Here is a 14,760-nt window from a genome sequence, read left to right as displayed (position 1 = left end):
AATAGTTACTCTACAGTCTGACTGTATATTGTGACATGGAGCTATCTTTATTGTGTATACAGTATGCTGGGTTAACACTTTATTTTCGTGTACATGTGAAAGCATTATTATCCCCACAAAGCAAAAAGAACAAGGTAAAGGAAATGGTACAGTTTTTACAGTAATATTATGTGAAAACCGTGTCATTTAAAAACGTATTTACATACAGTTTTCACGGGAAAAAGACATTGAATATGCTGTTATCTTCTCAGTGCCGGGGAAGAGTTCATCTCCATTCAAATGAATGAGACTGAAATCTTATCCAGCTCAAAGAAAACAACTTCCCAGTATATTAAATTGGAGCTAAAGAAATAAGCTTGAAATCATAGTAAAAAGTGACGTCCCAACAAACTGAACTACTGACATAATGACAGTGACATGTGTAATAGGTTAACATTATATGTATTAGTACTAACTTAAACATTTTGGTGGGTTTTAATAATAATAATTTTATTTCATGTAGCACTTTTCTCCCAAAGGGACTTAAACCACATCACAATTACAGTATTAGTGCGCAGTCCCTAGCCAGATGAGCTTACAATCTATGTTTTTGGTGCCTGAGGCACAGGGAGATAAAATGACTTGCGCAAGGTCACAAGGTGATGACACCGGGAATTGAACCATGTTCCCCTGATTCCCTGATTCAAACTCTGTGTCGTTGTTGTTTTTATAAAGTCAGCGTCTTTACTCACTGAGCCACTGCCTCCTCCCTTAATATTTTGAATAGCAAATCTCGGTATTTCCTGTGTAGTATAGTCAGCCGTACCTACCCGTCACCTAGATAATAAGCAGCACCTATTGACAGCTGGATTTGTTCCTATCTTTTCAGCTTCATACAAGCCGTGCTGGTAATACTGTCCGTTTTCTGCTATTTGTTTACCGTCAAAGAATATCTGGCATTCCTTGTACTGGCTATGGCACTTGGGTGGGCGAACATGCTTTACTACACCAGAGGATTCCAGTCATTGGGAATGTACAGTGTAATGATACAAAAGGTAAGAGCCAGCATTCCCTTGGTAACCCACATTTATCACAGAGTTTCTAGTTACAACTGATTCATATACAGTATTTGAATAAATAATATCTAATATGTCTTGAAAACATGATGGCCAGATTAACTTCAACAAAAACTGCTGTTGTTCATATAAGTGCTGTTACCTAATGACCCATTATGGTCTGCTATAGGTGCCATTCTCTAGTTCAGGGGTGGCCAACTCCTGTCCTCAAGGGCCACCACAAGGTTAGGTTTTTAGAATATCCCTGCTTCAGCACAGGTGGCTCAATCAGTGGCTTAGTCAAAGACTGAGACTGAGCCACTGATTGAGCCACCTGTGCTGAAGCAGGGACATCCTTAAAATCTGACCTTGAGGACTGGAGCTGGCCACTCCTGAACTAGTTGAATAATCACTTAAAACAGTGGTGGGCAACGTTAAAATAATCAGGGGGCTTCAAGTATTTCCAGTACCATGCCTCTGAAAGTATCTTTAAGCAGCCCTCAAAGCGTTGTAAGCTTTAGGGCAATCACATAAACCTTTGTATTTAAAATAAAGTTATATTACAAATGTATTCCAGTCTCTCCACATTCCCACGAGTCTCACATAACGTCTACAGTCCTCATAACGCCAGTCTAATCCCATGCCTCTCCCAATCTGTCCTTATGCAACTCTCAGGGTAACCTCCTCCCTTCTCCAGCCACTTCTCATCACCTTAAAATGTGCTTAGTCTCCCTAGTCTTCTCTTTTTCATTCTACATTCACCTCTTGCTAGTACAGTCTGTGCCGGCCTCCTCCAGGACTCACTGTGAACATGATGCCCAGTATTGCTAATCTGTGTCATAATGCGATGTCAATAATATACACTGCTTGATTCTAATCAGAGTGCATTTTAGTTCAATAATCCTCCATGCCTATGTTAAATTGAGATTTGGAGAACCAGGACTGGTCAAGACTTTTGTGAGATTGAGTTAGGTTGGCAAGGCATTAACAAACCACTATAGGGAATAAATTGAAGGGCACTCATTACCTGTTATAATGTGGCGTAGAAAGATATACAATTAACTTAAAACCATGGGTTATTATGGTGATGTAAGCATCTGTAGCATTTTAGGGAAATGTATGGTTTTGTTTTATTCCTGCTGTCATGATAATATCATGAGCTACTAGGTCGTTTAATTCCCTTTGGTGCTTGAGGGGTTAATGAGCTACACTTGTTTAACAAAATACCAAATGCTGGGTTTGAAACTGGTCAGGACTGTTTTCTGTCTGCTCTGAATTTCAAAGGAACTTACTTGGGGCGGGGGTCCATCCTGGATAGCCCACTCAAGGTGTCAATTGTTTTAATCAAAGAAGAGCAGCTTCAAAGTATTCTGTACAAAGGGGTGGGATGATGACGGTGCCTTAAAGCAGCGGTGCGCAAACTGTGGGGCGCGACCCCCAGGGGGGGCGCGACACTGCCGACGGGGGGCACGGGGTTTACAGAGGCCCCGCGCGCTTCCCGAAGGCACTTAAATTAAGTGCCGGGGGAGCTGCAGGGCCTCTGTAAACCTAACTTACCGTGGCTCCGGCGGCTTCCTCCCTGCGGCGCCATGGCAACGCGGCGTCAAAATGACGCTGTGAGGTCATGTGACGTCACGTTGCTATGGCAACGTGACGTCATTACGCCGGAGCGCGGGTAAGTTGGGGTTGGGGGGGGGCGCGGGAGCGAGGTGACAGCCGTCAGGGGGGCGCAGGGAAAAAAGTTTGCGCCCCCCTGCCTTAAAGTATTGTATCTAAGTCTGGGGGAGATTGTTACAAGTCAGATCTGTCCAGGGGCATGCTTGGAAAGCATAGCAGACCTCATCTTCTTAACCAGTGCCTCTCTGGGAAAAATCCATAGCATGTGGTAATGTACTGTATAGGATTTTCTGTTTTACCCCTTTTATTTTAAGAAGCTGCTCTGCCTTATATTGTAATTGTATGTTTATTTTGTAATACCTTTTCTGTAATTCAAGCACTGTATTTTTATATATATTAAACCATTTAATAAGTAATGCTTTGGGCTCTGAATGAACTTTGTGCACGCTGGAGAGAATAGCTTGCTAAATTCAGGCATACAGTATGTTACTACAACTGATTGTGTGTTAGAGTGCATAGTTTTTCCTATAAGAAACAGGGACCTGAGGCCCTGGCGGATATTTTAGTCTAAGATCTTTTATCATATCTGCATAACCTCAGGTGGTGGAAGTGGATGGTTATGATGTGCAATTGAGTAGGGGTTAATACTAACTCGCTGGTTCCTTGCAGAGGAGAAAGGGGGGTTGCTAGAGAAGCCTTTGTGTATTAACCCTGGTTGCATATCTAAAGTCACGTGCTCACTTGTGTGCTGTTCGTGGCGGTGGTATATTGGGACAGTTTGAGGAGAGATAAAACCCATTTGAGGGACCCCTGAGTGGGTGAAGAGGGTGTACGCTTGCGAGCGTCGGTATTAACCCTTGTCCCGTATGCAGGTCACGTGCTAGCAGGGGGTCTTACATGACACCTGCCATGACTCTATATTTTATAATTTAATTTGATGAAAGTGTGTAATTGTAAATCTTAGGCCTGTAATTGGGGAGGCAGCAATAAGCCAGTCCCACAATCAACTTTAAATTTCCGTCTTGCCTCTGTACTCAGTCCGTTTCAATTGTCAGTGACCACCACCCTCCCCTTCTGCATTTTTTCCAATCCGGATACAGTAGTCCTCCTTTTCAGACTTAACCCGTTCATCAAGGCCAAACTTCCCTTATAAACTCCAATTCGTAAGGCACCCACACCATCCCTCTTTACTCGATTATATGGAGCTCTTCTGTGTTCTTAAGACATCTTAGTTGTTTTTTACTGATGACACACTGTGGGGTACAACAACACCTCACTTTGCAAGAAAGATTTCATTATATTTAATAAATAATCTTTAATTGTTTATCATCACTGTTTTGCTTTCAGGTCATCTTAAATGATGTATTGAAGTTCCTGTTTGTGTACATTCTGTTTTTATTTGGATTTGGAGTAGGTAAGTACATTTGTTTTGTCTTTTACAATACACACTAACTCTGTAGTAATCATTTGTTTGTTAGAAATCAACCATACCAGACACATTAAAAGACAGAGGGAAGGGATGTGATTAGATATATGGGGGGAGGTTATAAAGCTTGATAACAGATATCAGAGCTTGATCAGATAACTGGTATTCAAGTCAAACACCATTCAAGCTCTAACACTCATTAGCTGAGCGTCGTGAATCCCCCCCCTAAAAAAAACAACACAGCACAACACATTTACGAAGTGGTGCTAAGCCATTAAGCACCTTTTGGTTTAGTGCTTGTGCATATCTGTGGATACAGCCATAAACACAGGGGATCTTCTTAGAGCCTCACTTAGGCCTTGCCCCCGCTGCCTGCTACAGCGTCCGCTGTGGCGGACGCTGCGCTCACGAGAGCCCTCCCCGCAATGGCGCCGGGCCCGCTGCGAGGGGGGGCCGCAGCGCTCGCGCGAGAGCTACTCCTGCTCTCAATAGAATTGAGAGCAGGAACTCGCGTCGAGCGGCTAGGCACGCCCCCCGGCGGTTTAGCGAACGAGGGCGAACCTGCCGGGTGACGTCATGGCCGCGCCCCCGTCACTCCTCCACCACGCCCCCCCCGGTCTCTGCTCCTGCAGTGAGCTGCAGACCGGGGAATCGCCGGAACGCGCAGTCAAAAGCGCGGGCGCGCTTTACAGCGCCGTGACCGGGGCCTTAGCCTTAGACTAAGTCCCCGGTGGTGACGGCGGTGCGTGCCGCACACCAGACACTAACCTCAATCAGGCAGGCCCCAGTGTCTTCACGCATGTTGACTCATGAAGTACGGGGGCGCGTCAGCCAGCAGGGGAGACAATAAGTGTGTCTTCCGGTGCGGCGACGCGGTTACGTGGTGTGCTGGGAGCCAATAGCAGGGCAGATAGTTTGGACCAATGGGAGTGCAGTTAGTGTAGACCAAATGCAGTGTAGCATTTTGACCACGCCCCCGCGCCTCCCATCGCTCCCTACAGACCGCAGATCGCAGCTTTAAGCTACGCACACTCCATCAGGACACCAGCGCGCGTGCAGCAGCCAACACCGGGGCCGTAGCCTTTGGGGTATATCCACGGAACTACAATAGCCATTGCTGCTCATTAACAAATGATAATGACAATCACACTTTTATGTATATAACTTAATTTGTCATAGCTAAGTAGAGAATCGTCTATTTACTGTATGTAGTTTAGTTGTAAGGACCTTGCCTTTTAAGTTGGTGACCCTGGTGTGAATATTAGTGTTCACATTCCTTTTGACATAGGGTAAGTCCCTTTATCACCTCAAGATTAGATTTGTGATAGAGCCTCATTGTACCTGCAAAATTCTATGTGCAGTACAGTGTCAGCGCTGTGTCATATGTCTATTAAGCATTCGGCAAAAATCCACCCTTGTAGTAACACTTATGTAATGGTCACACTCCTATGAGACACATTGTGTCATGTGAGGGGAAGCTGTTTACAATAAAAGAGACAGAGGGAGTGATTGTTACTAGTTGTTTCATTGATAGTTCCTTACATGTTGACAATCAGCTAATAGGAACAAGAGATGGAAATAATACAGGCAGCGAGTGATATATTGGGAAAGGTCTTCTGTGACTTCAGATAGTTAACATGTTATTGAAGTGAACTAAAGAGATAAAGCTGAGTTATTTAGAACAAATTAGAAGTATGTAGATTAGGCAGTTTTAGAACCTGTAGTTCTTTATAATAAATGTTTTGTTTCATGTCTACCAGTACAGTATATAATATTTTTTATTAAAGTGTAGTAATACTTTGATTTTCTGCAATATTTAGAAGAACTATGTAATAATTGAAAAATAAAATGCCTGATTTTGCTAAATATCAAACCATGAAGAAAACAAATATTAAGAAAGTAAAAATGCTTATGTTTCTTTATTTTTTTTTTTAACAGCACTGGCATCGTTAATTGAAACTTGCTCCGATAATGATGAGTGCAGCGCTTATAAAAGCTTCAGCACCGCAATTGTGGAACTATTTAAACTCACCATAGGATTGGGAGACCTGGAGATCCAGCATGATTCAAAATACCCCGTCCTGTTTCTGATTCTTCTCATAGCATACGTTATACTAACATTTGTGCTCCTGTTGAACATGCTGATTGCATTAATGGGACAGACAGTGGAAAAGATTTCCAAGGAAAGTGAGCACATTTGGAGGCTGCAGGTGTGTACCGTATATACTAATGTTAATATTACTTATTACCACAAATACCATGCAGTTTAACAGAGATTAAAGTTTCTAATTGGAATCAAGAAGTGCAAGACTAAAAAGTAGATTTAACCAACGTTCCCAAACTAATCATTATTAATGAAACAGTTCAGAGCACAGATAGTATTCTGACTTTGTAGGGGAAAAAAAAAAGAAATATTCCATTAGTTTCCAGCCAGAAAAACTAAATAAACTTTGCCCTCAAAATGAATCTGTATTGCAGCCTGTTTTTATGAAACAGTATTATGTAGAGATGTGTGAATGACTTGCAGTTCACTTTGAAAACATTTTCGGGAATGTTTCAAGAGCTATACACAGTGTTCGACAAATCACCCAAAAATCTACTCGCCCAACCAAAAAATCTACTCGCCACCTAGTCCCGCCCCCAACCCCGCCCTAGTCCCGCCCCCAACACTAGTCCCGCCCCCAACCCCGCTTTAAAATAAAATATATAAATAAAATACATTTAATAAATTCCTAGTCAGAACAACATTCATTTTTGACATAAATGTATTTATTGTATTACATTATACTACAATTAGGCCTTGTTACGTGTGTGTGCGTAAATTTCAGATCTAGAAATAAAAGCCAGATGTGAATGACTAGTTTCCTGAACCTCTTAACTAGTGTCTGGACGTCCCCGCTTCACAATATCTAAAGCAGTAATCCCGCCTGGGATCTTACCTGATCCGCAGTCCCTCAATGTCCAGGTACCTCATTCCCGCAATGTTACACATTGGAGGGGATGTGTTCCCTACCTGTCTTCTGGGTTAGGGGGGATTCCGATATCTTCCGTGTGAAGCTTGAGTCAGATCTGGAAGACAACAGTATAGGTTATTTCGGTGTAGTATAGGGCAAGTAAGATATATAGGGTAAATAAGAGATCCAGAGTGTGGGGGGGTTAGAGAGAGAGAGAGAGAGTGTGTGTGGGGGGGGGGGGAGAGAGAGAGTGTGTGGGGGGGGGAGAGAGAGAGAGTGTGTGGGGGGGAGAGAGAGAGAGTGTGTGGGGAGAAAGAGAGAGTGGGGGGAGAGAGTGGGGGGAGAGAGTGGTGGCTGAGAGAGAGAGAGTGGTGGCAGAGAGAGAGAGAGTGGTGGCAGAGAGAGAGAGAGTGGGGGGGGAGAGATAGAGAGTGGGGGGGGAGAGATAGAGAGAGTGGGTGGGGGGAGAGATAGAGAGAGTGGGGGGAGAGAGAGAGAGTGGGGGGAGAGAGAGAGAGAGTGGGGGGAGAGAGAGAGTGGGGGGAGAGAGAGAGAGAGTGGGGGGAGAGAGAGAGAGAGTGGGGGGAGAGAGAGAGAGTGGGGGGAGAGTGAGAGAGAGGGTGTGGGGGAGAGAGAGAGGTGTGGGGGAGAGAGAGAGGGTGTGGGGGAGAGAGAGAGGGTGTGGGGGAGAGAGAGGGTGTGGGGGGGAGAGAGAGGGTGTGGGGGGGAGAGAGAGGGTGTGGGGGGGAGAGAGAGGGTGTGGGGGGGAGAGAGAGGGTGTGGGGGAGAGAGAGGGTGTGGGGGAGAGAGAGGGTGTGGGGGAGAGAGAGGGTGTGGGGGGAGAGACACAGAGGGGAGAAACGGTGGGTGACACACACAGAGGGTGGGTGATACACAGAGAGAGGGTGACTGACTGACTGGGGGGGGGTGACTGACTGGGGGGGTGACTGACTGACTGGGGGGGTGGTGACTGACTGGGGGGGTGGTGACTGATTGGGGGGGTACCTCTGTTGTCACACACATACACATGCTCCCATACACACATACACTTGCTCCCATACACATGCTCCCATACACATACACACATACACTTGCTCCCATACACATACACTTGCTCCCATACACTTGCTCCCATACACATACACACTTGCTCCCATACACTTGCTCCCATACACACATACACTTGCTCCCATACACATACACACATACACTTGCTCCCATACACATACACACTTACACTTGCTCCCATACACATACACACATACACTTGCTCCCATACACATACACACATACACATGCTCCCATACACATACACTTGCTCCCATACACATACACACATACACTTGCTCCCATACACATACACACATACTGTACACTTGCTTCCCTACACATACACACATACACTTGCTCCCATACACATACACTTGCTCCCATACACATACACACATACTGTACACTTGCTCCCATACACATACACACATACACTTGCTCCCATACACATACACACATACACATGCTCCCATACACATACACTTGCTCCCATACACATACACATGCTCCCATACACATACACTTGCTCCCATACACATACACACATACACTTGCTCCCATACACATACACACATACACATGCTCCCATACACATACACTTGCTCCCATACACATACACTTACTCCCATACACTTGCTCACACACACACACACACACACGGGGGGGAAGGAAAGGCCACGACCAGCACCACCACCACGCTCCTCCCCCCCCCCACCCCCCGCTCGTGGGGAGGGGCAGGCCGACAACCCCCCCCCATACCTCACGCGGGCATATTGGAAGCTTTGGGGAGGCAGGGTGGGTGGGAGGCACGTGGCGAGGTATCCCCCAGGGGACAGTCAGCCCCGCAGTGGCCGCCACTACCCTGCTCCCCTCGCCGGCATGTCTTCACAATGCGCGGCCAAGCAGCTTTGCAGACTGCTTCTTCCCCCCAGCCCGCGGCGGCATGAAGCTAGCTGGCGGGGAGGCGGCAGGGTAGGTGGGAGTAACGTGGTTAGGGCCGAGTCCCCACCCCCCCCCACGCCAACCGGGCTGCCAGCAGTGGGGACCTCCCGCCCGGGGCAGCGATCGGTGGATCGAGGGGGAAGGGGACAGGAGCAGGGGACAGGAGGAGGGGAAGGGGACAGGAGCAGGGGACAGGCGGAGGGGAAGGGGACAGGAGCAGGGGAAGGGGACAGGAGCAGGGGAATGGAGGAGGGGAAGGGGACAGGAGCAGAAGAAGGGGACAGGAGGAGGGGAAGGGGACAGGAGCAGGGGACGGGGACAGGAGGAGGGGACAGGAGAGCTGCCGCGGTGGGGAGTAGGGAGCCATGTAGGGACCAGGGGGATCGCAGGGAAGGAGCAGAGGGGCCGCAGCATGGCGAGTACTTACTCTTGATGTCCGGGAAGAAAGAATGGCCGCTCGTTGGGGGCGGGCTCATATAGAGCCTGGCTGCGCGCCCACAAATCCTGGGAGCGCGCGCCAAACAGCAGTCAGGTAGGGAGTTTTTTTTTTTTTTTTTTTTTAAGCGCGAGCAGGGAAATTTCAGCGCGAACGGGGGAAATTTAAAAAAAAAACACGTGTGCTGCTTGGGCCAATGTTTACTCGCCTGGGGGTTAAATCCACCCGCCCCGGGCGAGTAAATGTATAGGATTGTCGAACACTGGCTATACATATAGTTTGCATATAGTTATATGCAAAAATGTTCACCATATTGTCACGAAAGTGTGTGATTTTTGCAGAATGTACATGAATATGGGCATATGTTAGTGCTGCTAAAGCCAGTTCAGCAGAAATCCAGTCCTGATTTCCATGGTGGAGTAATTTGGTGGTTCTCGTATAAGCACTGAACAGCTAGGCAGTCACACTGGGGATAATTGAGACTCACTCGGTTAGCAAGCATGGCAATTACACGCATTAGCTTCCTTAGTGTGCCAATAGACTCCAGTTTCTATCCATAATAACACGCCACAGTATCACTCACTACCTGAACTCTAATAGTACTCAAATGGTTTCATTCCGTGTCTGGGCCCTATTTATGGTATTTGCAGATGACAATTTCAAACTAATTTGCTGAAGAGGTCACTTTTAATGTTTAGCAGCAAAAGTCCATCATGTGCCATTTCCGTGACCTTGCGTGACCTAACAATGCGCTTTGGATACTGTGACTTAAAGCTGCAGTTCAGTCTTTTTTTTTTTTTTTTTTTTTTTTTTTACTTCAATAGTTTCATGTGTGCAATCTCTAATGATCTAAAGAGCTGTATAGCTGCAGGTCAATTAGTTCTCCACGTATTGATAGGCAAAATTTGGTGACATAATTAGTGAAGGGATCTGTTTATATTCTGCTTCACTCCCTCAGTGGAAGCTCATGAATATTCATGAGCATTCCTGCACTGACATGTGCTAGAGGGAGGGCAGGGCTGACAAAGGGGTGTGCCAGGGCTTGTGACAGGACATGAAGGGGCAGTGCCTTAGCAAATGGCTGTTAAAATAGAATACAAGAAAATTGGTCTTTCAAAGTTGTTTTTTTAAAAACAGAAAATGCTAAAAGTATTTTTTCTTACTATAGAACTGATTTATTAAAAAAAAACACACATGCAGGATATTGACTGAACTGCAGCTTTAAATGTAATAACTGTTTATTTCCTTAATAACCAGAGAGCCAGAACTATCTTGGAGTTTGAAAAAAGCTTACCATTGTGGCTGAAGGGTAAATTCCAGCTGGGAGAAGTATGCACAGTTTCCAAAGGCGACGAACGGACATGTTTAAGGTAACATGGGAATTGACAGTGATGTCAAACTTTGCAGAATAAAATGGATGTGCTACGGCGAACATTATGAAATATAGTTATCAATTTGTATAATGCATTTAACACTGTCTAATGGTTTGTAACTTTCTCTTATCTTTTTTTTATTGCTGAACAGGATAAATGAAGTTAAATGGACTGAATGGCACAATCATGTCACCTGCATCAACGAAGAGCCGGGATTAGCTATGTTTACTGGTAAGGCAATTCATTTCAGCTACATAAATACTGCACAAAGGCACCCAGAGCTCTAGTACAACCAAACCCCGGACATGTATTATGGCATCTTCTAATAACTACTCCTCATGGTTGTAAATGGATTAATAAATTGACACTTATAGAAGAAAGGATGGAAATTTCTCTCAATCAATTTTATGGCCAGTGGGATTTTGCATTTCCCCCTCTGTGCCTTAGGGATTAAAAAAAATTAAAAAAACGGTGTAGCTAATTTTAAATAATAATGTGAGTCTCATAATTAATATTAGGTTATGGTTGAATTATATGTGTAATGGGCTGTATCTTTTGCCATAGTTGATATGTGTAATCTCCAGTCCCAAACAAACTTATTTTTCTTTCTCATCTTTATGGATTGTTTACACTTCTCAATATCTTTCTAATAAATTAAAAAGTCAATTTTATTATATTCTTTTACGTTTTATACAAGACAACTTTTTGAGAACCGAAATACATCTTTGCCTTCCTTTATTAATGGCCAATCTGGTTTTACTAACAAAACTGGTTCCATAATGATGTCACCAGGAGGTCATTCACAATGCCACTGTTGTTATCAACAAATGCCAAGTCCTAATGTGGCTGTGTGAATGATCCTCTATGGCAGGCCTGCACAACATACGGCCCGCGAGCCCCGATAAATCCGGCCGGGCAACAAATTAATGAATTAAATAAATAAATAATAAATAAAAAAAAGCGCTGATTCCCTGCGGTCCCGGCGCGCATGCGCAGGGCCCGCTCCCCCCCCCCCTCGCAACGTGGGATGGAGGGGAATCCGCTGCAGCTGCTCCCCCCCTCTGCTCCCAACGTGGGGCGGAGGGGGAAGCAACACGTAGCTCCTCTGCGGGCCCGCTCCCCCCCCCCTGCTCCCAACGTGGGGCGGAAGGGGAAGCAACACGTAGCTCCTCTGCGGGCCCGCTCCCCCCCCCTGCTCCCAACGTGGGGCGGAGGGGGAAGCAACACGCAGCTCCTCTGCGGGCCCGCTCCCCCCCCCCTGCTCCCAACGTGGGGCGGAGGGGGAAGTAATAATTAATAAGTAATTCAGCTCCTCCTGCGGCCTGCTTCTCACTGCTTCCCTCCGCGGCCAGCTTCCTGCGTCCCCCACGAGCTCACATCCCGTGCCCTCCTCCCCCCAGCCCGCGCCCCCAAGCCCACCTCCCGTCCCGGGCAGCTGCCGCATGGATATCGGGGGCAGGAGGGGAAAGCGTCCGGCGGCAATCTGCACCCACCCGGTCAAGGTAAGTCACTGTCACCCTGTCACCCAGTCACTGTCTCCCACCCACCCAGTCACTGTTAGTCACTGTCTCCCACCCACCCAGTCACTGTCTCCCACCCACCCAGTCACTGTCTCCCACCCACCCAGTCACTGTCACCCACCCAGTCACTGTCTCCCACCCACCCAGTCACTGTTAGTCACTGTCTCCCACCCACCCAGTCACTGTCTCCCACCCACCCAGTCACTGTCTAGTCACTGTCTCCCACCCACCCAGTCATTGTCTCCCACCCAGTCACTGTCACCCTGTCACCCAGTCACTGTCACCCACCCAGTCACTGTCTCCCACCCACCCAGTCACTGTCACCCACCCACCCAGTCACTGTTAGTCATTGTCTCCCACCCAGTCACTGTCACCCTGTCACCCAGTCACTGTCTCCCACCCAGTCACTGTCTCCCACCCAGTCACTGCCACCCACCCAGTCACTGTCACCCAGTCCCTGTCACCCTGTCACCCACCCAGTCACTGTCACCCACCCACCCAGTCACTGTCACCCACCCACTGTCACCCACCCACCCAGTCACTGTCACCCACCCACTGTCACCCACCCACCCAGTCACTGTCTCCCACCCACCCAGTTACTGTCTCCCATGTGTCACTGTCACCCAACTGTCAACTGTCACCCACTCGGTCACTGTCACCCACCCAGTCACTGTCACCCACCCACCCAGTCACTGTAACCCACCCAGTCACTGTCAAGTCACTGTCACCCACCCACCCAGTCACTGTCACCCACCCAGTCACTGTCACCCACCCACCCAGTCACTGTCACCCACCCACCCAGTCACTGTCACCCACCCAACCAGTCACTGTCTCCCACCCAGTCACTGTCACCCACCCAACCAGTCACTGTCTCCCACCCAGTCACTGTCACCCAGTCACTGTCACCCTGTCACTCAGTCACTGTCACCCAGTCACTGTCTCCCACCCACCCAGTCACTGTCTCCCACCCACCCAGTCACTGTCTCCCACCCACCCAGTCACTGTCTCCCACTCACCCAGTCACTGTCTCCCACCCAGTCACTGTCTCCCACCCAGTCACTGTCTCCCACCCAGTCACTGTCTCCCACCCAGTCACTGTCTCCCACCCAGTCACTGTCACCCACCCACCGTCATTCACCCAAGGGGGGAGAGTGATGTGAGGTGCAAGGGGGGAGAGTGATGTGAGGTGTAAGGGGGGAGAGTGATGTGAGCTGCAAGGGGGGAGAGTGATGTGAGGTGCAAGGGGGGAGAGTGATGTGAGCGGCAAGGGGGGAGAGGGATGTGAGCTGCAAGGGGGGAGGGATGTGAGCTGCAAGGAGGGAGAGGGATGTGAGCTGCAAGGCGGGAGACGGATGTGAGCTGCAAGGGGGAGAGGGATGTGAAGTGCAGGGGGGGTGGGATGTGTGGTGTGCAGGGGGGTATTGTGTGTTTGATGTGGAGGGGGGGTATTATGTGTGTGGGTGAGGAGGAGAGATGGGGGTATGAGAGATAGATGGGGAGTATCGCAAAGGTTGATAGTGTTGGGTTCTGGGGGAGATATGAGGATGATGATGAAGGGTGCTGGGGGAGATATGAGGATGATGATGAGGGGTGCTGGGGGAGATATGATGATGATGATAGGTGCTGGAGGAGAGATGATGATGATGATGATGATTTTACCCGTGCGGCCCAATTTTTTTTTCCTTGGAGCAGTTCGGCCCTTCGCACTTTACGAGTTGTGCAGGCCTGCTCTATGTTGTTACTGGCTGATTCAGAGTAGCAAATAACAGAATTATGGTAGGCAAACTAAATCTCAAAATATGTTCCCATATACTCTGTAATCTGCGGGCTATTTAGTTGTATGTAATGCAAATTTCAATGACAGTCCATCTTTAAAAAGTCTGTTAGAAAGAACATGTAAATCTTACTGAAGCACGGGAAAAGATAAGAAAACAAGAATACATACAGATGTAGCAAGACTTATCATCCCAGGCGTGGCAGTCTGCGGCCCCCAGGGACAGTGTCTGCCGGGATGGAGCTGCGGGGGGTCCATGATTCTGAATGGGAACCCCCCAAAAGCTTTAATCCTTTGGTGGCATGACAGCACGTGGGAGCGGCACTGTAGACACTAAGGGGCTTATTCTAGTAGCTCCGAAGTTGTTATTACCAAACTGCATGGTCTGGCATGTTCATAAGAAGCGGAATGAAATGTGGGAATAAACTGTATTCTCTATTTCTAATCACTTGTTCGAAACCGCTTCTAAAAAAAAGTGACAAACCGCCTGATTTAACAGCCAATCCGAACGCTTAGAAGCGGAATGAAAAAAGGTGGTGCTAACTCCATCCCCAGTCACACTTACTGTATGGGTTTTGTTCTCTCAGCCAAACCCATATTTCATGCTGTAAATGTACCAATACCAATCTCGCCC

The 14,760-nt window shown here is 47.5% G+C and overlaps 1 protein-coding gene across 3 annotated transcripts in view; it reads left to right on the top strand.

The window, feature by feature from the left end:
• TRPV3 (transient receptor potential cation channel subfamily V member 3) overlaps positions 1-14,760 on the top strand; it is a 47,569-nt gene that overhangs the window by 29,499 nt on the left and 3,310 nt on the right. For 2 of the 3 annotated variants that reach the window (XM_075594138.1, XM_075594137.1), the window contains 6 exons: positions 869-1,034; positions 3,999-4,065; positions 6,016-6,287; positions 10,717-10,829; positions 10,984-11,063; positions 12,233-12,334. In XM_075594138.1, coding sequence (XP_075450253.1) covers positions 869-1,034; positions 3,999-4,065; positions 6,016-6,287; positions 10,717-10,829; positions 10,984-11,063; positions 12,233-12,334 — 800 coding nt within the window. The remainder of the gene's footprint in view (positions 1-868; positions 1,035-3,998; positions 4,066-6,015; positions 6,288-10,716; positions 10,830-10,983; positions 11,064-12,232; positions 12,335-14,760) is intronic. The other variant, XM_075594139.1, reaches the window with a different exon arrangement.

Source organism: Ascaphus truei, chromosome 3, assembly GCF_040206685.1.
Source record: "Ascaphus truei isolate aAscTru1 chromosome 3, aAscTru1.hap1, whole genome shotgun sequence".
NCBI lineage: Eukaryota > Metazoa > Chordata > Amphibia > Anura > Ascaphidae > Ascaphus > Ascaphus truei.
The sequence above is the reverse complement of the archived record's forward strand: the minus strand, read 5'-3'. Positions and strand labels throughout refer to the sequence as shown.